Source organism: Ochlerotatus camptorhynchus, unplaced genomic scaffold, assembly GCF_037179485.1.
Source record: "Ochlerotatus camptorhynchus isolate MF236.1 unplaced genomic scaffold, CSIRO-AGI_Acam_v1.1 ptg000196l, whole genome shotgun sequence".
Taxonomy (NCBI): Eukaryota; Metazoa; Arthropoda; class Insecta; order Diptera; family Culicidae; genus Ochlerotatus; species Ochlerotatus camptorhynchus.
The window spans coordinates 3,158,527-3,181,464 of record NW_027040686.1 but is presented as its reverse complement, the minus strand read 5'-3'; the positions used below and the strand labels follow the sequence as shown (position 1 = coordinate 3,181,464).

The window sequence follows — 22,938 nt, the reverse complement described above, 5'->3', positions numbered from 1 at the left end:
AGCGTCGAGCGAGAAAAAAAATTATGTTGGCTTGGTTTCTGACGAAATGATCGGGTTTCTGTCGAGTGGCAGCAGACGATTGAATTAGTCTGGATGGAGTTCGGAGCGTTCGAGGGAATTTTTATCATGGCTTAGTTTGTGCTGCATTATTGGTCGAAAGTCTTTGGCTGCAGTCAGTGCTGTGGTTGTGGGTAGTTACGGGTAGTCAACGACACTTAGCTCCAAACCGAAAATGTGAAGAAGTCTTCACATTGTATACGAAATACGCGTATCTCTCAAGCAAATAAGCAAATAAGGTAGTGGAATTAAATGGAAATTACTAATCCTCCTCTCTCTCATTATACAGGTATTCCACTAAGACGCCCACATTCATCAGGAGGTAAATACATCAATCCAATCAAATAACTAGCATCTCTGATGAAAAGTTCAGAGAAAAATGATTATTTCGTAAAAAATTAAATGGCTTGCGACTAGCGATGGGCAAAATAGCTCATCTGGCTGAGTGAATCAGACCCGTCCAGCTCATTAAAGGGAGTCGATTCTTTCGAACAGCTCTTTAGCTCACCTTTAAATTATAGAAATTTTGACACAAATGTCCCACGCGATGATATGATCGACATCGTGTTACACGATGTAACGCCTTTTCTCAAGCTATGCAATCCAGTCTACATACAGATTTTATTTCTGATGTTAATTCTTCAGCACAATTGCTCCCGCTATGCTCGGCTTCAGCTCCAAATCATCAGTTCAAATCTAGAGATAGGCTCCCGAGCTGTTCTATAGACCCGACACACTAAAGTCAGCTGATGACCCGTGGTTCATTTTTAGGATCCGCAGCTCAACAAGCTCACTGGTAAGTCTAATGGTGGATTCAAATCTGATCGTGCATTAGCAGAGCGGAGCAGAATTTGCGTTCGAATGAGAGAGACAACTAGTACTTCTCTCTCTCTCGTACATTCGCAAAATCTCGCCCCGCGCGCGAAATATCGCTCAAGACGGAATCCACCTTGATTCTCCAGCATGCTTGGCATACACACTTGTACACACCAACTGCTTATTTGTTAATAACTTTTTACTCAGTTTTTGAAATTTGTTTTTCTTTAGAGTAATTGATAGATTAGGATCATAGCTCACTGTAGATATGCAAAAAGTAGATAAATCTTCACATTTAAATCAACACCAATGAATTTTTACTCTTAAAGTCCGAGATGTGCAGCGAGCATTTCTCACTTCATTTTTACAACGCAAAAACAAATACAGTTTATTACTAGAATTAAAATGTACTTTGTTTCATGTATCTATAACAAGCTTAAACTCTATTCTACCTACTGCTTCAAAAAGAACTATGTTCCGTCAACTCTGTGTAAAGCTATTAGCAAATGAGCAATTCGTGACCAAAACTGTGTGTGCCAAGCATGTCAAGCACAATTGCTCCCACTATTCTCGTATTCAGCTCCAGACCATCAGCTCATATCCAGATCCGGAGCTGAATCGCGAAGAATCGAGAGAAAAAAGATCCGAAGAGCTGGACGGGTCCGAGAGCTGTCATGTCAGTAAATCATTCGGGCCGATGATTCGGATCCGGAGCTGACCTGATAAGCTGGAGAGAATGATGGTAGGAGAGATAAGAACACATATGCATTGGGTAGCATTGGATAATACCAGTAGAAATTTAAGATCGTGTAATCGTAGGCACATGTTGAATTACACGGTGACTTTTCAATGCGTAAAGGAGCATTGCGTGCTTTTTTGAAAAAAATCCGCTTTAAGTGACGGATTGAATGGTTTAGATTTGTGATGACAGTGTGCTGATGAGCTGCGGTTCCTAAAAAAATGAACCACTGGTCATCAGCTCACTGGAGTGAATCGGGTCTTTAGAACAGCTCGGGAGCGGATCGCCCATCTGTACTTGCGACCCTGACATACACATTCAGGGGATAATTTAAAACAATGTTCAATTTGAAATCGCTGCATCCCTGATAAACAAGCTCTGGAAAAAATTAAAAAGATTATATTTGAAATGGTTTGCGCCCCATGCAAGTTTGAAATTATTAAAATCGTTCAATTTGAAGTGTCCCTGGTAGAAAAGTTTAAGGAAAAATTTAAATTTAAAATGTCTTACTTGTGGGCGAGTAGTTTGGAATCCTATGAAAAAAAAGCTCGAAATCACTTCGGAAAGCACTGATTTACTTGGGAATAGTTCGGAATCATTTTGAAAAGTACTGAATCGGTTCAATACAGTTTGGAATCACTTCGAAATGTACTGAATTACCTAAGAAATAATTCCGGAAAGTAATTTATCACTTCATCTTCTTCTTCTTCGTATTTCAAGCTTATTGCATATCGCATATTAGCTTATTGCGTGCTCTCAACTTAGTGTTCTACTAGATGCACTTCCACAGTTATTAATTGAGAGCTTTCGATGCCTGTACCATTTTTGCACTGGTATAATTGTGTGGCAAGTCCAATCATACTTCTATGCCCAGGGAAGTCGAGAAATTTTCCAACCCGAAAAATTCCTAGACCGGTCCGGGAATTGAACTTAGCCACCTCCAGCATGGTCTTGCTTTGTAGCTGCGCCTTTACCGACTGAGCTAAGGGAGGCCCATTATCACTTCATAAAAGTTCGAAATCACTTCAAAAAGACCTGAGTCACTTTAGAAAAGTTTGTACTCACTTTGGAAGTGCTGAATCATTTCAGAAATGTTTTCCTGAATCACTTCGGAATGTATTGTTCACTTTAGAAATGTTCACAATCACTTCTGAACGTTCTGAATCGATTAATAACAGTTAGGAATCAGTTCAGAAAGTACTTAATCACTACATAAATCTTAATAGTCATTTCAGAAAGTACTGAATAACTTCAGAATAGATTAACAACACTTAAGAGAAAATCAAAATCACTTTGGAAAGTACTGAATCATTGCGGAAACTTCACATCAGAAATAATTGAATCACTTAGGAATGCACTGACTCACTTCAGAAATGTTCGGAATCACTTCGGAGAGTACTTATTCATGTTCACTTCGGAAAGCACTGAATCATTTCAGACAGTACTGAAACACTTCAAAACATTCGGAATCACATCAAAAAGTACTAGATCACTTCAGTTTTGAATCACTCAGGAATGTTCTGAATCATTCCAGAATGTTTGTAATCACTTCCGTAAGTACTAAATCACTTTGAAAAGAGCTGAATCACTCTTGGAAAGTGTGAAATCACTTCAAAAAGTACTGAATCACTTCAGAAAAGCTCGGAATCTCTTCGAATAGTATTGAATCACTTCAGAAAATGTAGGATTCACATTGGAAAATACTGAATCATCCTAGAAAGTTGAAATCATTTCCACAAGAACGGAATCACTTCGAAAATAATTGAATCAGTTAGGAATACACTGAGCCACTTCAGAAATGTTTGGAATCACTTCAGAAGTACTGAAGCGCTTCAAAAAGTTCATATTCACTTCGGAAAGTACTGAATCATTTCAGAAAGTACTGAATCAATTCAAAAAAATTCTGAATCACTCCAGAAAGTACTGAATCACTTCAGAAAAGCTCGAAAATTCTTCGGATAGTATTGAATGACTTAAGAAAAATTCTGAATCTCTTTGAAAAATACTTAGTCTTTCCAGAAGGTTTATAATCGCTTCCGTAAGAGCTGAATAATTTTGGAAAGGACTGTATCACTTTGTAATAACTGAATCACTTCAGAAAATATTTAACCACTTCGGAAAAATTGTCATCACTTGGAGAGCACAGAATTATTTTAAAAAGTTAGAAATTTCTTCTGAAAGTACTGAAACCCTTTCGAAAATTTCGGAATCAGCTTTAAAACTACTGAATTACTGCAGAAAAGCTTCAGAAAGTACTGAATCACATCATTTAGCATGAGAATGACTAACCGCTCGTGGTTGCTACTCCGTTATTACCAGATCACCTGTATTACTCAGAGAAGCAACAAACAATGCATGGGACTTGTATCTGCAATGTGTAAAAACTGGTGATCTCATACTTTACCGCAGGCAATAACAGCGCCGGCCGCGTTCACATGTATGTCAATTTGGAAATGTATAGGAATGTGTTGACGTGATTATTGGTTTGTTGGAAACCGAGAAATCCTCCATACTTCCACGAATTTTTCAATATTCATCAGGATTCACTTAAGGGAGTATTAATTATTATCGCTAAGCCATATCAGTACTCAATTGTGAAACATCCATTTTGGAAACATAGTTGTAGTACAGTCATCTCCCCATAACTCGATGTCCACTAACTTGATATCGAGTTATAGAACCATAGTAAAAATGAATGTTATGGCTAGCAAATTTACATGAGATTGTTATTCCATTTCTTGATGGCCCCTTTAATATCGAGTTGCAGTGAGTGCACTGTAGTTACGTTTCCGAACACATCTGACATCACATTATCTGAGGAAAGTTTGGAATCCATGGGAAAAGTTCAGAATTATTTCAGAAAGTACTGAATAACTTGAGAAAAGTTTAGGACTACTTTGGAAAGTACTGGACCATTACAGAATCACTTCGAACAGGACTGAACTTTACAAAAGTTTTAAAATCACTTCGGAAAAAATTGGAAACACTGGATCCGTGTACTCAGGTCATAAAATATTGAATAGCTTCAGAAAAGCTTCAGTTCAGTAGGGAAAATGACGAATCGGATAGACCCACTTCTGATAGTGTTAAATTTTCTGGACTCATTTAACACTTTTGGAAGTAATGCCACGAGCTCTTGGGAACGTCTTAAACAAAAACCTGATATAAAAATATCATCGGTATCTGGTATCTCTGCCTGTTATTTCAGAAATTTGCGTAGCTACGATTGCGTTATTGATACGCTCACATGCTCGAGGAATTTGCTAAAAGTAACAAACGTCGGGTTCACGAGATTTCCTAGTTGAAAGTTTCCTTTACGAAAGTAAGGTTCCTGTATGAAAACAGTCACGACATGGGATGTACCATGTTGCATTAATCTACTCACAAAGAAATACCTAATCTTACACGTGACGGAATCCATCTTTGACATAAAGGATGACACGTAAACAAACATGTTATGAAAAATTAAATGCTCCGAGATTGAAAAGTTTATTACTCGTCTTGAAGTACATTTGAATGAGCTGAATTTAGCGTCTGTTTTGACTAAATATTATGGCACAATTGACACTCGTATATGTCAGCCTCAGAGCACCTACATTAACATTAATTTTTCGAAGTGTGTAGTTTTGGAAACTTTGTTTTGCCCACGAATGTTTAAGAATTTTTTAAGAAATTGTTCAAGGTTTTTCCTGAAACTTTGAGAAAGTGTAGTATGATATGAGATAAATAAAAAAAAACGAAAATTATTGTGCATGGTAAAAGTTGGCGGAACTTTTGGAAATTGATCATAATTTTAAGAAGGTAGATGGTCAAGAAACATTAGAGCCATTTTCCACCCCTTGGCTTTTGGCTGTGTGGCAAATGCCACATTCACCACCTGTAGAGTACGGTGCTGTTCATCATGCAGCAGCGATTCAGTGCAAATGTTTTGGAACGTACAATATAACCTAGATAATACACTTTTTGAAACAACGTCATCAACGTCAGGGTCGGATGCATCGTTATTTGAGGCAGATTTACATTTTGGGTGCGACTACTTAGCTCAAATTTTAAGAACACAGCACTGGCTGCGGTAAAATGCGGATTGATGCATAAGACAATAGTCAAATAGCTAATGTTTGCATGGCGAAATATGTAGTGATAATTGTTTAAGGACAAGGTTCGCAGAATCACTCTACTTCGCGTTTTCACTGGCACTAATCTGGCCATCCAGAAGTCATACAGATATGAACTTTTAATATAACAAACGTGTAGATGCATTGTACATTAAATAGACCCCCAGATGTGAACCCGTAAAAATGAATTCCGTCAATCTTGTCCTTAACCCTCTCGTTGTCCCCGGTTCATGAGTTTAAAGGTCGATATGTAGGGTCCAGGCATAGGAGCGTCGGTGCCATTGGTGATCAGCACGGAAAACAAGGTCGACGGAAAACAAATCAAGGAAAAAAAGGTTCGCAGTGTTTTGGATTTTAGATGCTCGATTACCCTGGAGGGATCGTCTTTGCTTACTGAGCAGAAAATCATGGCTAGTATTATATTCTTATATTCTACATATCTTCATATAAACAAATAAATTCATTGGGTAGGGATGGGACCACCAACAACCCTGATTGAAGCTATTTGGATGAGGAGAGTGAAATTTCCAACTCCCTGTTGTTAACATTTCGTGAATTGAAGGTGGGCTCCTTCTCCTTCTCTTCTCTCATTTGGGACATCCCCTCGTATGATGGCTTGTTCTGTATCGCGTATGGTGGCACGCAAACGGCGTCGATATGACTTTCTTTTGACGCAGCTAACGAGATGCGGATGACTGGCCGAATCAAAGTTGGTCAGTGTGCCCGTTGAAAGCTTTTTCTTGGGTGTCTAAGAAAATGGAGAGAAGGGGACGTTGCAAAAGACTGTACGAAGCAACCGAGGTGCATGCTTTGCAAAAAGGCGATGGTGGGCCAGCAATAATGGAGGTAACCCAAATAAATCACAATCATTGCAACACAGCACAGCAACTGTTGTGACAGTCGACAACGGAAACAAAGTGTGACGGTGCAATCATTGCAGAGCCATATCGAGTCCCTCTCGATAATGGTAACTGGGTGGCGGATAGAGCAGGAATGGCGGCCATACAAGCAGGTATCCCATTCAACAAGTGGTGGTGGGCTCATACAAAGGTTACGTGATCGCCAAAATCAATGGAATCTTTGTATGTAGCTGCTACGCACCCCCAAGATGGACAATTGAGCAGTTCCACCAGATGCTAGATGGGCTCACCGGAGAGGTCATTGGCCGGAGACCAGTCGTCATCGCAGGAGATTTCAATGCTTGGGCAGTGGATTGGGGGAGCAGATGTACCAACGTACGAGGGTATAGCCTGCTGGAAGCTCTGGCAGAGTTGAACGTCAGTCTGGCCAATTTAGAAACCATCAGCACATTCCGCAAAGATGATAGGGAATCCATTGTCGACGTTACTTTCTTCAGTACGTCGCTAGTGGCAAGTATGAACTGGAGAGTTTGCGAAGAGTACACCCATAGTGACCATCCGGTACAGTATCGGCGAACGGACACCGGTGGAAATGCGGAGGACGAAAGTTAGCGAGCGGAAGTGCAAAACGAAGGCATTCAATAAGGATCTCTTCATCGAAGCTGTAAGAGTAGATAGCAGCTCCGGATCTAAGCGCGAACGAGTTGACCGAATCCAACTGGAGCCAACGAACCGGCGGCGTCCAGCTTACTGATGGAACGAGGAAATGCGCACCCTCCGTGCTAGTTGTCTTCTAGCCAGAAGGCGCGTTCAGAGAGCAAGAACGGAAGCAGACAGAGAGGAGCGCTGGGTGGTGTTCCAAGCTGCAAGGAATGCACTCAAACGAAAGATAAAGCTGAGCAGTGTTGGCAAAATCAGAAATCAATTGATATTATCATGCTTGATATTGATTTTACAAGCTCCTTTGATATTGTGAGACTATTCACAACGTGCAAAAATCAAGCTGAGAGTGGACTCGACACAAAAATAATTCCGCTGCACTTCGTTTTCTTAGAAAGAGAAAGTATCGTTTGCTATCTCTTTTTACTCTTCACCAATGGCAGACACGAAGGGACTGCTGCCAGCCGTCATGGCAGTTTCGGTTGCAATCGCGTGTAAAGCAAAAATCATGAAACTCAATTTCACCATAGTTTGTTGAGATTTGCAGCTGGTGAGTTGTTAACCTAGATATTCCGAGCTGCGATATCACAGCTTGTAAAATCAACCGCAGTTGTTTGCTCGTTGATTTTTGTCTACCGAAATCAAGCGTGATCTTGGGCGTTGATGAGATTTGATTTTTTGATATTTTCCCAACACTGAAGCTGAGCAAGTCAAACAGTTTCAAGGAGCTGTGCCGAGATGCCAATGCCAACCCCTGGGGCAACGCATTCCGAGTCGCGATGGTGAAGATCAGAGGTCCAACGATGCCGATAGAAATGTGCCCCAGCAAGCTGAAAGTCATCGTCGAGGGACTTTTCCCACAGCATGACGTTGAAGGCGGCGATCCAGACGTTCTGAAGAAATGTCTGGACGTGGGTCAGTTCCCTGATAGATTGAAGGTACAAAAGCTTGTGCTGTTGCCGAAGCCCGGAAAACCACCGGGTGATCCTGCATCGTATAGGCCAATATGCTTGCTGGATACTGTCGGAAAGCTCTTGGAGAGGATCATCCTGAATAGGCTGTTCGGATTCCGGAAAGGGAGATCGACGGTGGATGCAATCCGGACAGTGGTTGACAGAGCTGAGAAAGCTTCCAAAACAGAAGCGGAGAGGAGATTGATACTGTGCCGTGATTACGGTTGATGTGAAGAATGCATTCAATAGCGCCAGCTGGGAGGCAAACGGCAAGGCGCTCCATAGAATGAGGGTTCTAAACTAAGCAGTTATTTCCAGAAGCGGGTCCCGGTCTACGAGACAGACAGGTGCCATAAATCGCTTACGATCACGGTGGGAGTTCCAAGTCAAGTCAAGTCAATCAGGCTAAGACCTTGTTGTCCTCTGCTGTCCGAAGAAGTCGTCTCCACTCTACTCGATCCATGGCCACAGTGCGCCAGCCTCGTAGTCTGCGAAGGATCCGCAGGTCACCTTCTACTTGGTCGATCCACCTTGCCCACTGCGCGCCTCTTCTTCTTGTTCCTGTTGGGTTGCTTTCTAGAACCATTTTCACTGGGTTGTCGTGCGGCATTCTTACGACGGGCCCAGCCCACCGTAGTCGCCCAATTTTTGCAATGTGGACGATGGATGGTTCTCCCAGCAGCTGGTGCAATCCGTGGTTCATTCGCCTCCTCCACGTTCTGTCATCCATCTGCACTCCACCGTAGATGGTACGCAACACCTTCCGTTCGAAAACACCAAGGGCGCGTTGGTCCTCCACGAGCATAGTCCAGGTCTCGTGGCCGTAGAGGACCACCGGTCTAATCAGCGTCTTGTAGACAGTCAACTTCGTGTGGCGGTGAATTTTATTCGACCGGAGCGTCCTCCGGAGTCCAAAGTAGGCACGATTCCCTGCCATAATGCGTCTTTGAATTTCTCTGCTGGTATCATTTTCGGCGGTCACCAGTGAGCCCAAGTACACGAACTCATCGACCACCTCGATATCGTCACCGTCAATCTGAACTCGGGGTGGGAGGCTAACATTGTCTTCCCTAGAACCTCTTCCTTTCATGGAGTTCCACAAGGCTCCATTCTAGGCCCTAAGCTGTGGAACGGAATGTACAATGGCGTGCTGACGCTCAAGCTACCCAAAGGAGCTGAGATCGTTGGCTTTGCAGACGATGTCGTCTTGACGGTAACAGGTGCGACCCTGGAAGAAGTGGAAATGCTGGCGGCCGAGGTAATAGATACGATTGGTAACTGGATGCAAGGAGTGAAGCTGCAGATGGCCCACCACAAAACAGAACTGATGTTGGTCAGTAACTGTAAAGCCTGCAGCGAGCAGAAATCACCGTTGGAGAGTACGCGATTATGTCGAAGCTGGGAGTGATGATCGACGACCGGCTAACATTTAACAGCCACATCGAATGTGCGTGCGAGAAGGCATCACCTTGGCGGAGGACTACGAGTGGTATATGAGGAGAGAAACTAGAGGAGTACGAAAAATGGTGAGAACGGTGCCGATGGTTAAGTGGCAGCAGGAGTGGGATGCAGCGGAGAACGGTAGATGAGCACACAGGCTAATACCGATTCTTTCGACCTGGGTGAACAGGAAGCATGGAGAAGTCAACTTCTACTTGACGCAGTTCCTGTTTGGTCATGGCTGCATCGGTTCCGACACACAACGTCACCCTTCTGTCCGGAGTGTGGGAATGTGGAAGAATTACCAAGGAAGATGCTGTGCGAGAGGAGATGCTCGCCCTTAGCGCGGAGAATGTCGTCGAAGAAATGTGTCGAGAGGAGAGTACCTTTAACGCCGTCAGCAGAGCAGTACCGCAGATCATGTCAGCGCTGCAGCGAAAATGGTGACAGCCGAAGCCGGGAGAATTCTCCGTCGGAGTAGGCCGAATCCACCGCTGGGGGTAAGCCGAGTAGAACGCGACGCTGGGAGCTAAATGGCTTACAAATTGGAGAGACGATCAGCGAACTGGAAGCGTCAGTAAGCTGAGGTAAAGTGAGGTGTGTAGTGCACAGCCCCCTCCGAAGTAATACGACAAGTGGTTCCGGGAGGAAAAGGGCAAGGCGTCCAAAGAGGTCTGGGGGAGGACCCGTGGAAAATTAGAACTTTTATTGTTTGGGCCAGTTTACTGTGTATCTCCAGGATAATTATCGAGAACCTAGTCAAGAAGCCATTCAGGTTGAACAATGGAAATCTTAAGAGTAAATCTAATGAAAGTTTTTGACTTGTCACGACTTTTTGATGAGTAAGCCCAGAGGGTTTTCAAGCACAGAAAAACAGACGTAACTCTTTGAAAAAGTTTGTCCTGAAAACATAGTATCTCAAAACATAGGACCTCAGTAACGACATCTCTCGGGCTTCTCGCGGAAAATAAGCTTGCTCGCTATCTAAAATAAGCTTGCATAAAAGTTCTATAGAATGTATAGAAACGTCAAAGTGATCCGATGCCAGCGCAGCGGCGAGTAGATCGCGGAACTGATAATATTCAAATCAACCGTTAAATGCGTAAACGAAGATACACCATGAAATGTTACGTATGTTTATCTGTACTTCGAGGCTGATCCAGTGTATTTTAAGATACAATGTCAATTCCTAACCAATTGATTTAGAATCTTAACACAAACTACAGTGATCTCCCAAATCGCTATCAGATCGTCTTAATACCAGAAGGGCATCAGGAATAATTTTTCGGATCCTTGATTTCCATGTAAATTTCAGATTGAGGCAACTCTCTGTTAAATGAGCAAACGACTTGGCACTACAATTTTGATGAATCTTTCAACAAGTCTTCAGTATGAAAGATTATAATTTTTCCACAGATCACGAGACAAGACAGATACAAGACTATTTTTTTTAAAAGGGTCCATATGTTAGCGCTAAAACCGTTTATTGTACCAAAATTGAATCCAAGAAGAAGTTGTAGAGAATTGGACATGTTGAAAGTTTCATTTAGTGCCTAATGGAAGTGCCTTATATATAAATACACTGTCGAAGTCTTTTTTACGCAGTATTCAATTTACGTTAAATAACGAAGTTTTTATTTTAAGAAATAAATTCCAAATAACAAGTTTTTTTGGGGTTTTGGGAATCTGGGAAAACTGTGAAATACCCCACAATATGGGTATCTTTGGAAACCGAAGTGACGTGTAGGGACCGGAAATCGATGTTTGACGCCATTTTGAAATCCAAGATGGCGGTATCCGGTTTATGAAAACTGTAAAATACTGTCAATACCCCACAATATGGGTATTTTTGGAATCAAGGTGACATGTAGGAACTGGAAAGCTATTTCTGACCCCATTTTGAAATCCAAGATGGCGGCATCCGGGTACAGAAAACCAAAAATACCCATATTGTGGGGTATTGATGGTATTTTTCAGTTTTTCATGAACCGAATACCGCCATCTTGGATTTCAAAATGGCATCAGGCATGGATTTCCGGTTCGTACACGTAACCCTGATCCCAAAAATACCCATATTGTGGGCTATTTGACATTATTTTCCAGGTTTTCTAAAACCGGATGCCACCATTTTGGATTTCAAAATGGCGTCAGACATAGATTTCTTGTTCGTACACGTAACCCCAATTCCAAAAATACCCATATTGTGGGGTATTGACAGTATTTTTCAGTTTTTCATGAACCGGAAACCGCCATCTCGGATTTCAAAATGGCGTCAGGCATGGATTTCCGGTCCCTACACGTCTCCCCGATTCCATAAATGCCAATATTGTGGGGTATTTGACAATATTTTCAAAAACCTCTTTTTACGAAGTGAATCCCAAATAACGAGTTTTCTTTTTACGAACTAATTCGATTTACGAACCCCCGGTTTGGTTGGTAAATGGAGGTTCCAGTGTAGTAGGCTCAGATTACATGTAGGGTGGAACTGACCAGTTTACTCGAGTCTTGCTCTCAGAAATTCCAACCAACGCACATATCTCAAAATCATCATGGAGGTTCACTGTACCTGATTCTGAACTTTAGGGTATATTTAATAGGAATATAAAGCATACTACCCTAAACATACCATTACCGTTCCCTTTAACGTCTCCTAAGTCATATTCAGTTCAAAATGCACATATTTACCTGGCAAACAACGCCGCAAAACTCGACAAACTTTCTCAAATTCATTACCCAACATCCATAACCATCTTTCATAATCCAGTCTAAAGTTGAACCCATCAACGCCACTTACTACCACCATCAGCAGTCATCCCGTAATCCATTGTTTATGGCAACACTTTCCCACCGACCGACCGACCGACCGACCGACCGAGGCACTACCGTCATCATCTCACCATACGTATAACCATCAGGTAACAACACAACTCGTGTAACAAATGAAACGACATGATTAAATTAGATCTTCTCCGCTCATATTTCCTGGGCGAGCAAAGTTTCCCCACCACCACCACCGTCGTCGTCCTCAACCAGGCATCTCCGAGTAGTAACTTGGAAAACTTTCCCCGCCAAGTGCTCGTTGGTAATGGGGATGGTAGTTTTTCAAATTTCCTTTCAACTCGATTTAAGTGTGCGAATCATTTAGGTTGTTGCTACCGGAGAAGCAGCATTTTACCACCTCTTCCAGCTAAACGTTATCGCCTCTTTGGGATGTTTTCTTTTTTTTTTTTTTTGTTAAACCCGGAAAACACGTAGCTGGTTTTAGTTGCAATCTAGAGGCGCTTGGGTGTGTGTGAGTGTGTGCGTGCGTGGGTGTGATTATCGTGTTTCACCTTCTGGAGAACATTTCTGATGAGAGGAGTTGGAGAAATCGGCGAGGTTGTTTCCCAAGAACCACCATCAACCCGACCCTGCCGTGGAGGTCGGTGGTTTGTGGCTCTCCAACGCGTTACTGAGGTTTTCCGGGGGGAAGACAAGTACTTTGTTTCGCGTTACAACTCGGGGAAAAACTTTTCCGCACTCTTGTAGTGTTGTTGCTGTCGTCGTCGTCGTTGTCGCTTGGTCGCTTTCCGTGGTGTATGGAATATAATAAAGTTGAGCTAATACGAATTTAATTTTAGTTTTAAATACGTTAAAACATTTTCAGCGGACTCGAATGAGCAGTTCCAACCGGTGGGGAGGAAATCTTACAAGTTGCCTCCGGGAAAAAACAGAGAAGAACAAGCGTTTATCCCAAGTTGAACCGATCCGCTGCATACAGGACAAATACACGGTAAAAAGGGTTTCTGCTGCGGCCAGCAATTGTGACTTTAGCGCAGCGAAGGCAAGAATTGGAGGTGGAAAAACTTTTCCGCTAGAATGGCTTTTTGCTCGCATTTTTCCGGCAACTTTCATGTTTCCAAATTGCAAAAACGATAGGTTCAGCGGTGTGCACAGATTAGGGTTGGTAACATGTTTTTCTGTTAGGTTCGATCCACAGAAGTTCTTCCATGATCTGGATCTGTAGATCCGTAAAATCCTTCTGTTGTCGTCTTTACTGTGCCATGGTACGGGAGTGACAAGCTTGAAGGCTTCACTGCTGACGTTTGAAGAGTACGCAAGCGGAGCGGCACAAGCTGATGCAATGATGAATTCCAAGCCGTTATGTGCTTTTTCCAGTGATCCTTCAAAATCAGAAGTGCTCGTTGACAACTTCATCGGTATCTTCGAGACCAATTTTGACGGCTGTGGAACCGTCACTATTTGCTAAGCGTACATCCAAAGGGTAAATATTGACAGAAGCAATTCAGTACTCAACCTGACCAGATATTTATATTGGAAGAGGTCATGCGGCTATATGTTGTCATTTCCCTGCTGATGCTTCATTTCGCATGACAGTTGAAATAAGCCATCAGCCAGGATTGAAAGGTTATAACAGTGATATTAGGGGTTCGGTGGTCTAATGGTGACCGTTTTTGTTAACACCCCCCTTTGCCCTATTTAATTTAGTAAAAAACTAGAACTGTACAAAAGCCCTTACTCAAACATATTTACACGTCTATGGCAAGCGAAACATAAAAACCTAAACCAGATCCAACATGCACACCAACACACACATACACACAACCGACCAAGAGAACTCGACAGGTGAATCGAGACACAGCGCAAAATCGCTTCGGGGAATTCGCTTCGGACAATTGGATCAGGCCGAAGCGGAACTTTTAAGCCGAGTTTTAAAATTGTTTTCCAGACTGATTCTGGCAAAGCAATTTTCACCTCGCCTTTCCTTCCCCGCCCACAAAATCCCTATCCAAAGGGGGGAGTTGACTTTTCAGCTGATTTTTTTCTTCAATCCTTTCATGAATGGGGCTATGAGCATCTACTTACCGGTCCAAATTGCTCGAAGTAACTTTTCACGTCCTCCAGTGTGGTAGGTGCTGATAAACCACCCACAAATATCTTCTTCGTTCTCGTCACCATCTGAAAGTAGAAAATGGAGAAAAAGGGCAATCAGAAAAAAGAAAAAAAAACGAAGAAAAACTTTTGAACAGTTGTGTGTCGTCCAATCGAGAGGAGATACCGCGGCTGAGAGTCGTCGGTCTGTTGCAATAAATTATCTTCGGCGATGGTGCAGCAGTCACCGAACTCCTCGAGGAACCGTCTCAAAAGGGAATGATTATAAATCTTGTTCGATTGGTGAGAGGCAATAAAGCTGGCCAACTGGCAACGAGCGAACACGATGAACATAAATACCAAACATATTTTTATGGTTCAATCGTGACCGATCGGAAGCGCCTTTGTGGTACATATAAGGGATGATAGTGAGAAAAATCCGATAAGTGGCAGATGGTTTGATTGGTATTAAGTTTTCCCGTGTTCGATATCCTGACAAATCGAATCCCGCCGGTTGTGAACTTTCAATTCAATTCAGCTCAGGGTCATCGTTACACGGAAAGCGGACGCAATTAGCATTACCCAAGTGATTGTGAATAAATCATCCCACCGGTAGCCGAAGGCTTCCGCCAAAGTAATTTTCAATCAAGCCCGTGTCTCTCTTTCTCTCTCTCACTCTTGCTATTTGAATGGGTTCGAATCCCTTCCGGGCACTTTGACCATACACGAGAAGTAAGCTCTAGCTTGTAATGTAATTGTTCTTGTACGGTAATTGAATTTTCCCATCCAGCAAGGTGCGTGTACTAGCGAATGCCTTCGGGGGCTCCGGTGATTGGAAGCAAATTTTAGCACAGCCCCTTTGCTTGGAGCACTCACTTCGATGGACGGCCCGTAGTGCTCGCGGGGAAGTTTGCACCCTGAGAATGAACGCCTGTAACGGGAAATCGTAATTATCCATCAACTGTCACCCCCGTTCCATCCTGGCATCGAAATCAGAACGCTACGGTTTGATTAATTCATTACTTTATCATTGGGCGTTGGTTTCATAGCGCACGCAAGCTGACCTGCAATCAGCTGACTGACTGTAACGAGCGTGTATGGGGGGGATTTTACTTTATTGCTGATGAACTCTTTGCTCGGATTCTAGGTAGAGTGGGTTCCAGAAAAGTAATAAATTTTATTCTGCCACCATATTTTCTCGACAATTTATGTCCTGAGCGCTTGAGGTACAAAGAAATCCAGAACTGCTTGCCGCAATTATGGTGGAATTAGAGCTGTACCAACAATTTCATTTCATAATTTGGCCGACTCATTACTGAGAAAATCAGCTCCCCGCCATCGTGGAGTTGGTCTCCTACTTAGCGTTCAGGCAAGTGCTGCGCTCATCAAGTGGGAGCCTGTTAATGAGAGGATAATGGCTGTCAGATTTAGAGCACGGGTTCGTAACCTTACCATAATCCAATGTTATGCGCTAACCGATGCTGCCGAGCTACAAGACAAGGAGAATTTTTACAGTCAACTGAATGCCGTCGTGGATAAGGTTCCAACGGGTGACATCAAGATCTACACTGGTGACTTCAATGCGAAGATCGGCTCCGACAACACGGACTATGAGCGTGTCATGGGACGCCATGTTCTCGGCGAAATGAGCAAGAACGGTGAGCTGTGTGCAGAATTTTGTGGCAATAACGACATGGTGATCGGGGGCTCGCTCTTCCCCCATCGGCCAGTGCACAAAGTCACGTGGGTTTCCCGTGATGGACATACCGAAAATCAGATCGACCACATCGGCATCAGCCGAAAATGGAGACGGAGCCTTCTTGATGTTCGGAATAAACGCAGCGCCGACATCGCGCCTGACCATCACCTTCTAATCGGTGTAATCCGCCTACGCATGGCGCGGATCCAGCGACGGGAGGAGAGACTCGGGCGGCGGTTCAACACACGCCGACTTGAAGATCCAGCGGTAAAAAGGTCTTTTGTTGAAGAACTTGAGACTCGAGCTGCGGACGTTCCAGAAGGTGGCAGCGTAGAAGAACAATGGACGGCCATCAAGAATGCCTTTATAGAAACAGGCGAGAACAACTTGGGTGAGTTGCGCACCCAGAGGAAAGAGTGGATCACAGATGAAACCTGGCGGAAGATTGAGGAACGTAGAGAAGCAAAAGCCGCGATAGAGCGGGTGAGAACCAGAGGAGCCAAGAACGAAGCCCGTCAACTGTACTCGGCTCTAGAGAAGGAAGTCAAGCGCTCTTGCAGACGGGACAAGCGAGCGTGGGTGAACTCCCTGGCCGACGAAGGGGAGAAAGCCGCAAACACTGGCGATATACGCCTCCTCTACGATATCTCACGACGCCTGAGTGGAGCAAGGATGAACCCGAGGATGCCAGTGAAGGACACGACTGGACAATTGCTTACCGACCCCACTGACCAGCTGAAACGCTGGTTTAAGCACTTCGAACAACTTCTTCAAGTTTCGACGGCCAACCAGCCATTAACATCTCGGCATGATCCGCCTAGGGTGCGGCGCATCACTTGCGTCAATTCCGAGGCCCCAGCACTGCAGGAGATTGAAGCAGCTATCCGAAGCATGAAATCCAACAAGGCTCCAGGGGTCGATCGCATATCAGCAGAGATGCTCAAAGCTGACCCCATGCTATCCGTACAAATGTTGCATCAACTATTCTGTAATATCTGGGACACCGCGACTTTTCCGGCCGACTGGATGCAGGGCATCTTAGTGAAGGTCCCAAAGAAGGGGGATCTGACTGTGTGCGACAATTGGCGAGACATCATGTTACTGTGTATTGTTCTCAAAGTTCTGTGCAAAGTTATCCTGAATCGGATACAGGAGAAGATCGACGCGACTCTCCGACGGCAGCAGGCAGGATTCCGTGCCGGAAGATCTTGTGTGGACCATATTGTCACGCTCCGCATCATCCTGGAGCAGGTCAATGAATTCCAAGAGTCCCTTTATTTGGTATTCATTGACTACGAAAAAGCTTTGGACCGTCTCAATCACGAGAATCTGTGGGGCGCCCTGAGACGCAAGGGAGTCCCGGATAAAATCGTCAACCTCATCGAAGCGCAGTATGAGGCTTTCACGTGCAGAGTTCTGCATAACGGAGCCTTGTCCGACTCTATTCGGGTAGTCGCTGGTTTGAGACTAGGATGTATACTATCACCGCTACTGTTTCTCATCGTAATTGACGAGATCATGGTAGGTGCAATTGACCGTGTACCGAACCGTGGGGTGCTTTGGCAGCCTATCACCATGGAGCATCTCAACGACTTCGATTTGGCTGATGATGTTGCTCTACTAGCACAACGGCGCTCTGATATGCAGAGTAAGCTCAATGAACTAGCCAAACGCTCCTCTGCGGCGGGTCTCACCATCAACGTCAACAAGACCAAATCGTTTGATGTCAACACGGGCAACCCTTCCAACTTTACGGTAGTGGGGCAAGCAGTGGAGAAGGTCGAAAGTTTCCAATATCTTGGCAGCCAAATAGCGTCGGACGGCGGGACCAAGAGCGACATAGGTGCACGAATCAAGAAGGCTAGGGCTGCCTTTGCGAGTTTACGAAACGTATGGAGATCCAACCAGATAAGTCAACGCACCAAAATCCGAATTTTCAACTCGAACGTGAAATCTGTGTTGTTATACTTCAGCGAGACGTGGTGTGTATCAGCGGAGAACACTTAAAAGCTGCAGGTCTTCATCATCCGATGCCTGCGGTATATAATTCGTGCCTCACAACTGGATCTCGAATGCCGAGCTCCATCGTCGATGTCATCAGAAGCCGATAGCAACAGAAATTCGAGAGCGAAAGTGGAGGTGGGTCGGCCACACACTTCGACGGGGCGGAAACGAAATCTGCAAGCAAGCACTGGATTGGAATCCGGCAGGTCATCGCAGCAGAGGCAAATCCAGGGGCTCATGGCGGTGGAGCCTCAATAAGGAAATTAAGCAAGTCGATAGGAATCTGACCTGGGCCAAGGCAAAAGCGAGCAGCCGACCAGGATGGAAGTCTTTCACGTTGGCCCTTTGCACCACTGGTGGTGCACAGGACCCTTAAGTATGTAAGTAAAGGTGAAAATTTGAGCCCAAAATATTTAGAAACAGAAATCCCGCCCATGGTAAAAACAGGCCATTTTTTGACAATTTAAATACCTGGTGGTTATCAATCTGTTTACTGTTGTTAGTATATCAAAAACAAAATGTGGGTACCACTATGTAAATCTTAATTGAAAAACCTTCAAATTGACGTTCTAAGATCACGAATAGCTCATTTGGTTGTGGAGTAATCTCTTCTGAAAGTTGAAATCTTTAAAAAATCTCGAAAATCCAGGGTTGTATCCGGGAGGGATCTAGACACTTCAGAGCAAAATAAAAAAAGCTGTTTTTTTTCAGAAGCCCAAAATAAGCGTTTTGGCCAGGTTTGACTCAAATCGGTGACAACGACCACAGGTGGTGCACCCACTTGAGTTGGAATGACCCATTTGCGTGTTTTTTTTTTCGGGGGTGACCTCTAACTTGTTTTTTTTTTTATTATTAAGTTATTTGATAAAGCTCTACTAAATTAACTTAACAGAGCCGAGGATTTTTGTTCACTTTACAATACATCTAAAGACAAAAGGTACAACAACATTTTATCTTCCGCTATCCAATAAGCCTTCTCCACCAGAACGGGAGTCGCTTCCAGTGGTTTCATTGTATGGCAGTATCACCAACGGGGATCAGAGCGCTTCCATTGCAGCAATGGACGCAAAATGTGGTCAGCACTCACACATTCGCCTCGAAACGGTTGCTTTCCAAAGTCGACGAGGCATCGACTGAAAGAACTGCTGATGAAGAACAATGAGAAGGACCATACAATGCACAGTTGTTCCCTTTAGAACAAAAGCTGGTCAAAACCTCAAAATTGTTACAAATAGGCAAAAACACTTGAAATAGATGTTTTTTTTTAGCTGTACGAAGAAAACTTGACAATCAAGACGTCACAAAAAGGAGTATAGTAGAACCAAAACCAATGCCGTATTTAGGAAGACACAAATGTATGTATGTGCCCAAACACATAACATATGTGGAACTTGATCATCAAAAATCAACCCCATTTCAGTGATTTCAAGTGGTATAGAAGGACATCGATCTGTCAAATTGATTATACCAGCTGTAGAATGAGAAAGGATATCAAGGGGCTTGTTAGTTCTTTTGAATGATTCTACCGTGGTTTATAATTCTATGTGTTCCTAGCACTCCTGAACTCATGTCTTACTATTTCCTTAGCCATTTATGTGCTTTATTTATAATTATATAGCTAACTTTAACAAATTCGTCACCTTGATTCACTCAGAAAAACTGTGGTAAACTAAAAAAAACATACATGTAACATTTCCTTCTTTGGACACACACCAATTGCATCAAACTTTGATTTCATTAGGTTTCGTAGGAGGAAAAACATGACCGCGGTAATTTGGAATTAAGTGTTTACATTTTGAAGTCTAGAAGAGAAGCAGCAAAATTTGGAACAAGAGTCAGAAGTACCATTTGAAAAATATTCAGTGTTTTGAGCTGACTTTGCATCGTTCCCTTCGCAAGAATTTTGTAAGCAGAACGATAAATGAAATCGAGTGCTTATCGATACCTGCAATATCCAAGATTTCCCTATGTTTCTCAACTACTCCAATTACTTTTCAACAAAAAAACATGGTAAGGTTGATCCTTGTTGATTTAAAAGGCAATAGCGGAGCTACACTATGGCTAAGGTCCCAGGGTGGGACTTCTTCCCAAGTAACAATTCTGCAACCATTTGGCATCCACTCTGATTTATGATGGTTTTATAATGGCAATGAATAATCCATTTAGTTTAAACACAGCATTTCACAGTGTAAAACGTTCCTGCTGAGTAGTTACCCTTTTCGATGTTTTAAAAACCTTTTTCTGTCTGGCGAGAAGTCAAAAACTGTCTTGTTTTAAAATTCCATTTAAAGTATAGTAAATCAATCAAAAACTTTATTAGCAATTTTTTATTAATGTCTTGATAAAATACTCTATAAACCTGTTCTATCATTATAAAAGCAATCATTAAACCATTAGATTTTAAATGAGAGCAAAAGGCATATATTATTGTATTTTAGGCTTTTAAAAGTGTATCATAAAATCTCCTCTGTTTGTAAATTGAACTTTAAAGATGGATCCTCATAGTGAATAAAAACCAAATTTATGACAAGGATATCTCGGAGGATAAATGAAGTTGAAGGAAAATTTAAGCGATGCTAACGACCGAAGGAAAGTCGATTTCAGTAAAATTTAGTTCTTTAGAAGAACCAGCACGTCCGGCGGAACGGGCACCATCAATGACTAAGCATCTGGTGGAGAAGAGTGAAGTGAGCGTGGCAACATTGTCAAAACAGTCTAAAAACAGACCAGCCTTCTCCAGACCTTGCGAATAGATGAAGATAGGAATAACTTGCGTCAGTACCGACAGAAAACCACTGAAATTGACAGTTAGCGGACACTAGGTTGGCTTCCGATCCATAGCTGCGATTTTATTCGGCGAAAGGGTCATCACTTGGAAAAAATTCACTCAACCGTACATTCCTGCATCGTTTGATGGTGCACTTCCAGAACCATCCGGAAGAAGGGGATCTTTTCGGGAATGATCGAGGTTACAGCTGCGCAAAATGTTGTGAACACTTTCTGAGTAACTGCTTCCAAGCCATCGGGAGAGAATCGCCTGGAAGAACGCTGAATCGCACAGCGCAACTATCGAAAGATAAACAAACTTTGACGTTTAACATTTTATAGGCAACATTGTCGCCATAAATCTGAACGGATTGGGATCAAGCAGTTTAGATAAATACAATACAGTCTACAAGTTTTCTTCATAAACCTTATGAATTTGTTAAGGATCTCTTGAAAGCAGAAAAACTTTGTCACAAATTGCCCATGAAAATCAACTTTTATGCCTACGCCATATTACAATTATTTTGTTTGTGTTTTTACAATCTTTGATTTTCAATCCATATTTCCTTGGATATAACTTTTTTTTAGTTAATTTAGCAATGAGAAATATTTAGAATGCAAAAATCATGAGAATGGAAATTCTCCCCTTACCAATAGTGCTCTTGGTTTGCGTGGGCGTATTCGGTTCGCACGAAAAAGGCTTAACAAGTTTTGTGGACAAAAGTTGATAGGGGCGTTTTAAATGTTACGCGAGTATTATTCATGTGTTCATTTTTAGTAAACAGAACCCCGCTGTTGTGTCACTTTTTGTCGAGTGAGTGAACTCAAATTCATCCGTGCACTCGTCTATTACGCATTACCGTGACTATTGACAATTCGCCTCTTCGGTCACTCTGTAACTCTTCACTCCTATGGTAAAGTCTCATAAGCAAACATCAGTCTGTGCGTGAAACTTGGTGAACATTTCCTTACCCTTTCACTCATATGAAAATCCCATATGATTCAGTCAATTTGCGTGAATAAATGGCGGCTTGCTGGAGGAATGAAGAGGTAAGACAAAGTCCGCTAGATTTCATGCACAGATTGTCAGATGCTTATGAGATTTTACCAAGAGTAAAGAGTTGCAGAGTCGCCATCAACGTCAATGCTTACTTTCGTATGGGCCAATGCTTCAAACGTAAACAATTACTTTTTGCGTGAATTTCTAGGAAATGAAAACTCCTTCAAGAAAACCAACACCATGATTGTGTAGAGAAAGAGTCCTCCTATGCGATAAAATTAGTGGCTTACATGGATTGCCTTTGACCTACGGGACATTTACGAAAAAAAAACCATTATTTATGTTTTCGACATTGGTCTTTATGAATGCTCAGTGTCGATATCACGAAAATTTTATTTTGACAGTTATACCACTGAGGCAAAACAAAAAAGGGGTCAGATTTGAGTCAGCTTTTTACATGAAGTTCCACATATGTTATGTGGCCCGTGAACCGTCAGTTTTAGGTATATGGTTTTTTTGGGAAAGTTGCTGCATATTTTTTGTTCAATCTTTTTATGTTTGTAAAATTAGGGTGGTCCATAATAATAAACTTTTTTTTATTATTTGAGATAGACCAAATCAATGTTCTAAATAGTTTGTAGAGTTGAAGACACAATTTTTTTTCTCTTAAGGTTCATGCGTTATGATTTTTTAAACAAGCAGGTTAGTGTGGCCACTAAAATCGGTTTTCTTCACGTCTCTTTTTATGCGTTAATTTCTCGTAAAAACATTGTTTTGATTTTATTTAGAACTTCTGATGACGCATATTTTTGCTCAAGCAACTAGGCTACTATTTTTTTTTATTATATTGTTACCGGCGGGTAACATTGCTGATTTAAAAATTTAAAAAAATTAAATGACACGGAAGAGTAAGAAAGTTTATATTAGGGAATTGATTTATTCCGATTTGTAACGGCA

At 42.6% G+C, this 22,938-nt stretch overlaps 1 protein-coding gene across 5 annotated transcripts in view; it reads right to left on the bottom strand.

Moving 5' to 3' along the window:
* Positions 1 to 22,938, bottom strand: part of Rbp6 (RNA-binding protein 6) — a 1,960,266-nt gene that overhangs the window by 711,752 nt on the left and 1,225,576 nt on the right. For all 5 annotated transcript variants that reach the window (XM_065223773.1, XM_065223775.1, XM_065223776.1 and 2 more), the window contains one exon: positions 14,507 to 14,599. In XM_065223773.1, coding sequence (XP_065079845.1) covers positions 14,507 to 14,599 — 93 coding nt within the window. The remainder of the gene's footprint in view (positions 1 to 14,506; positions 14,600 to 22,938) is intronic.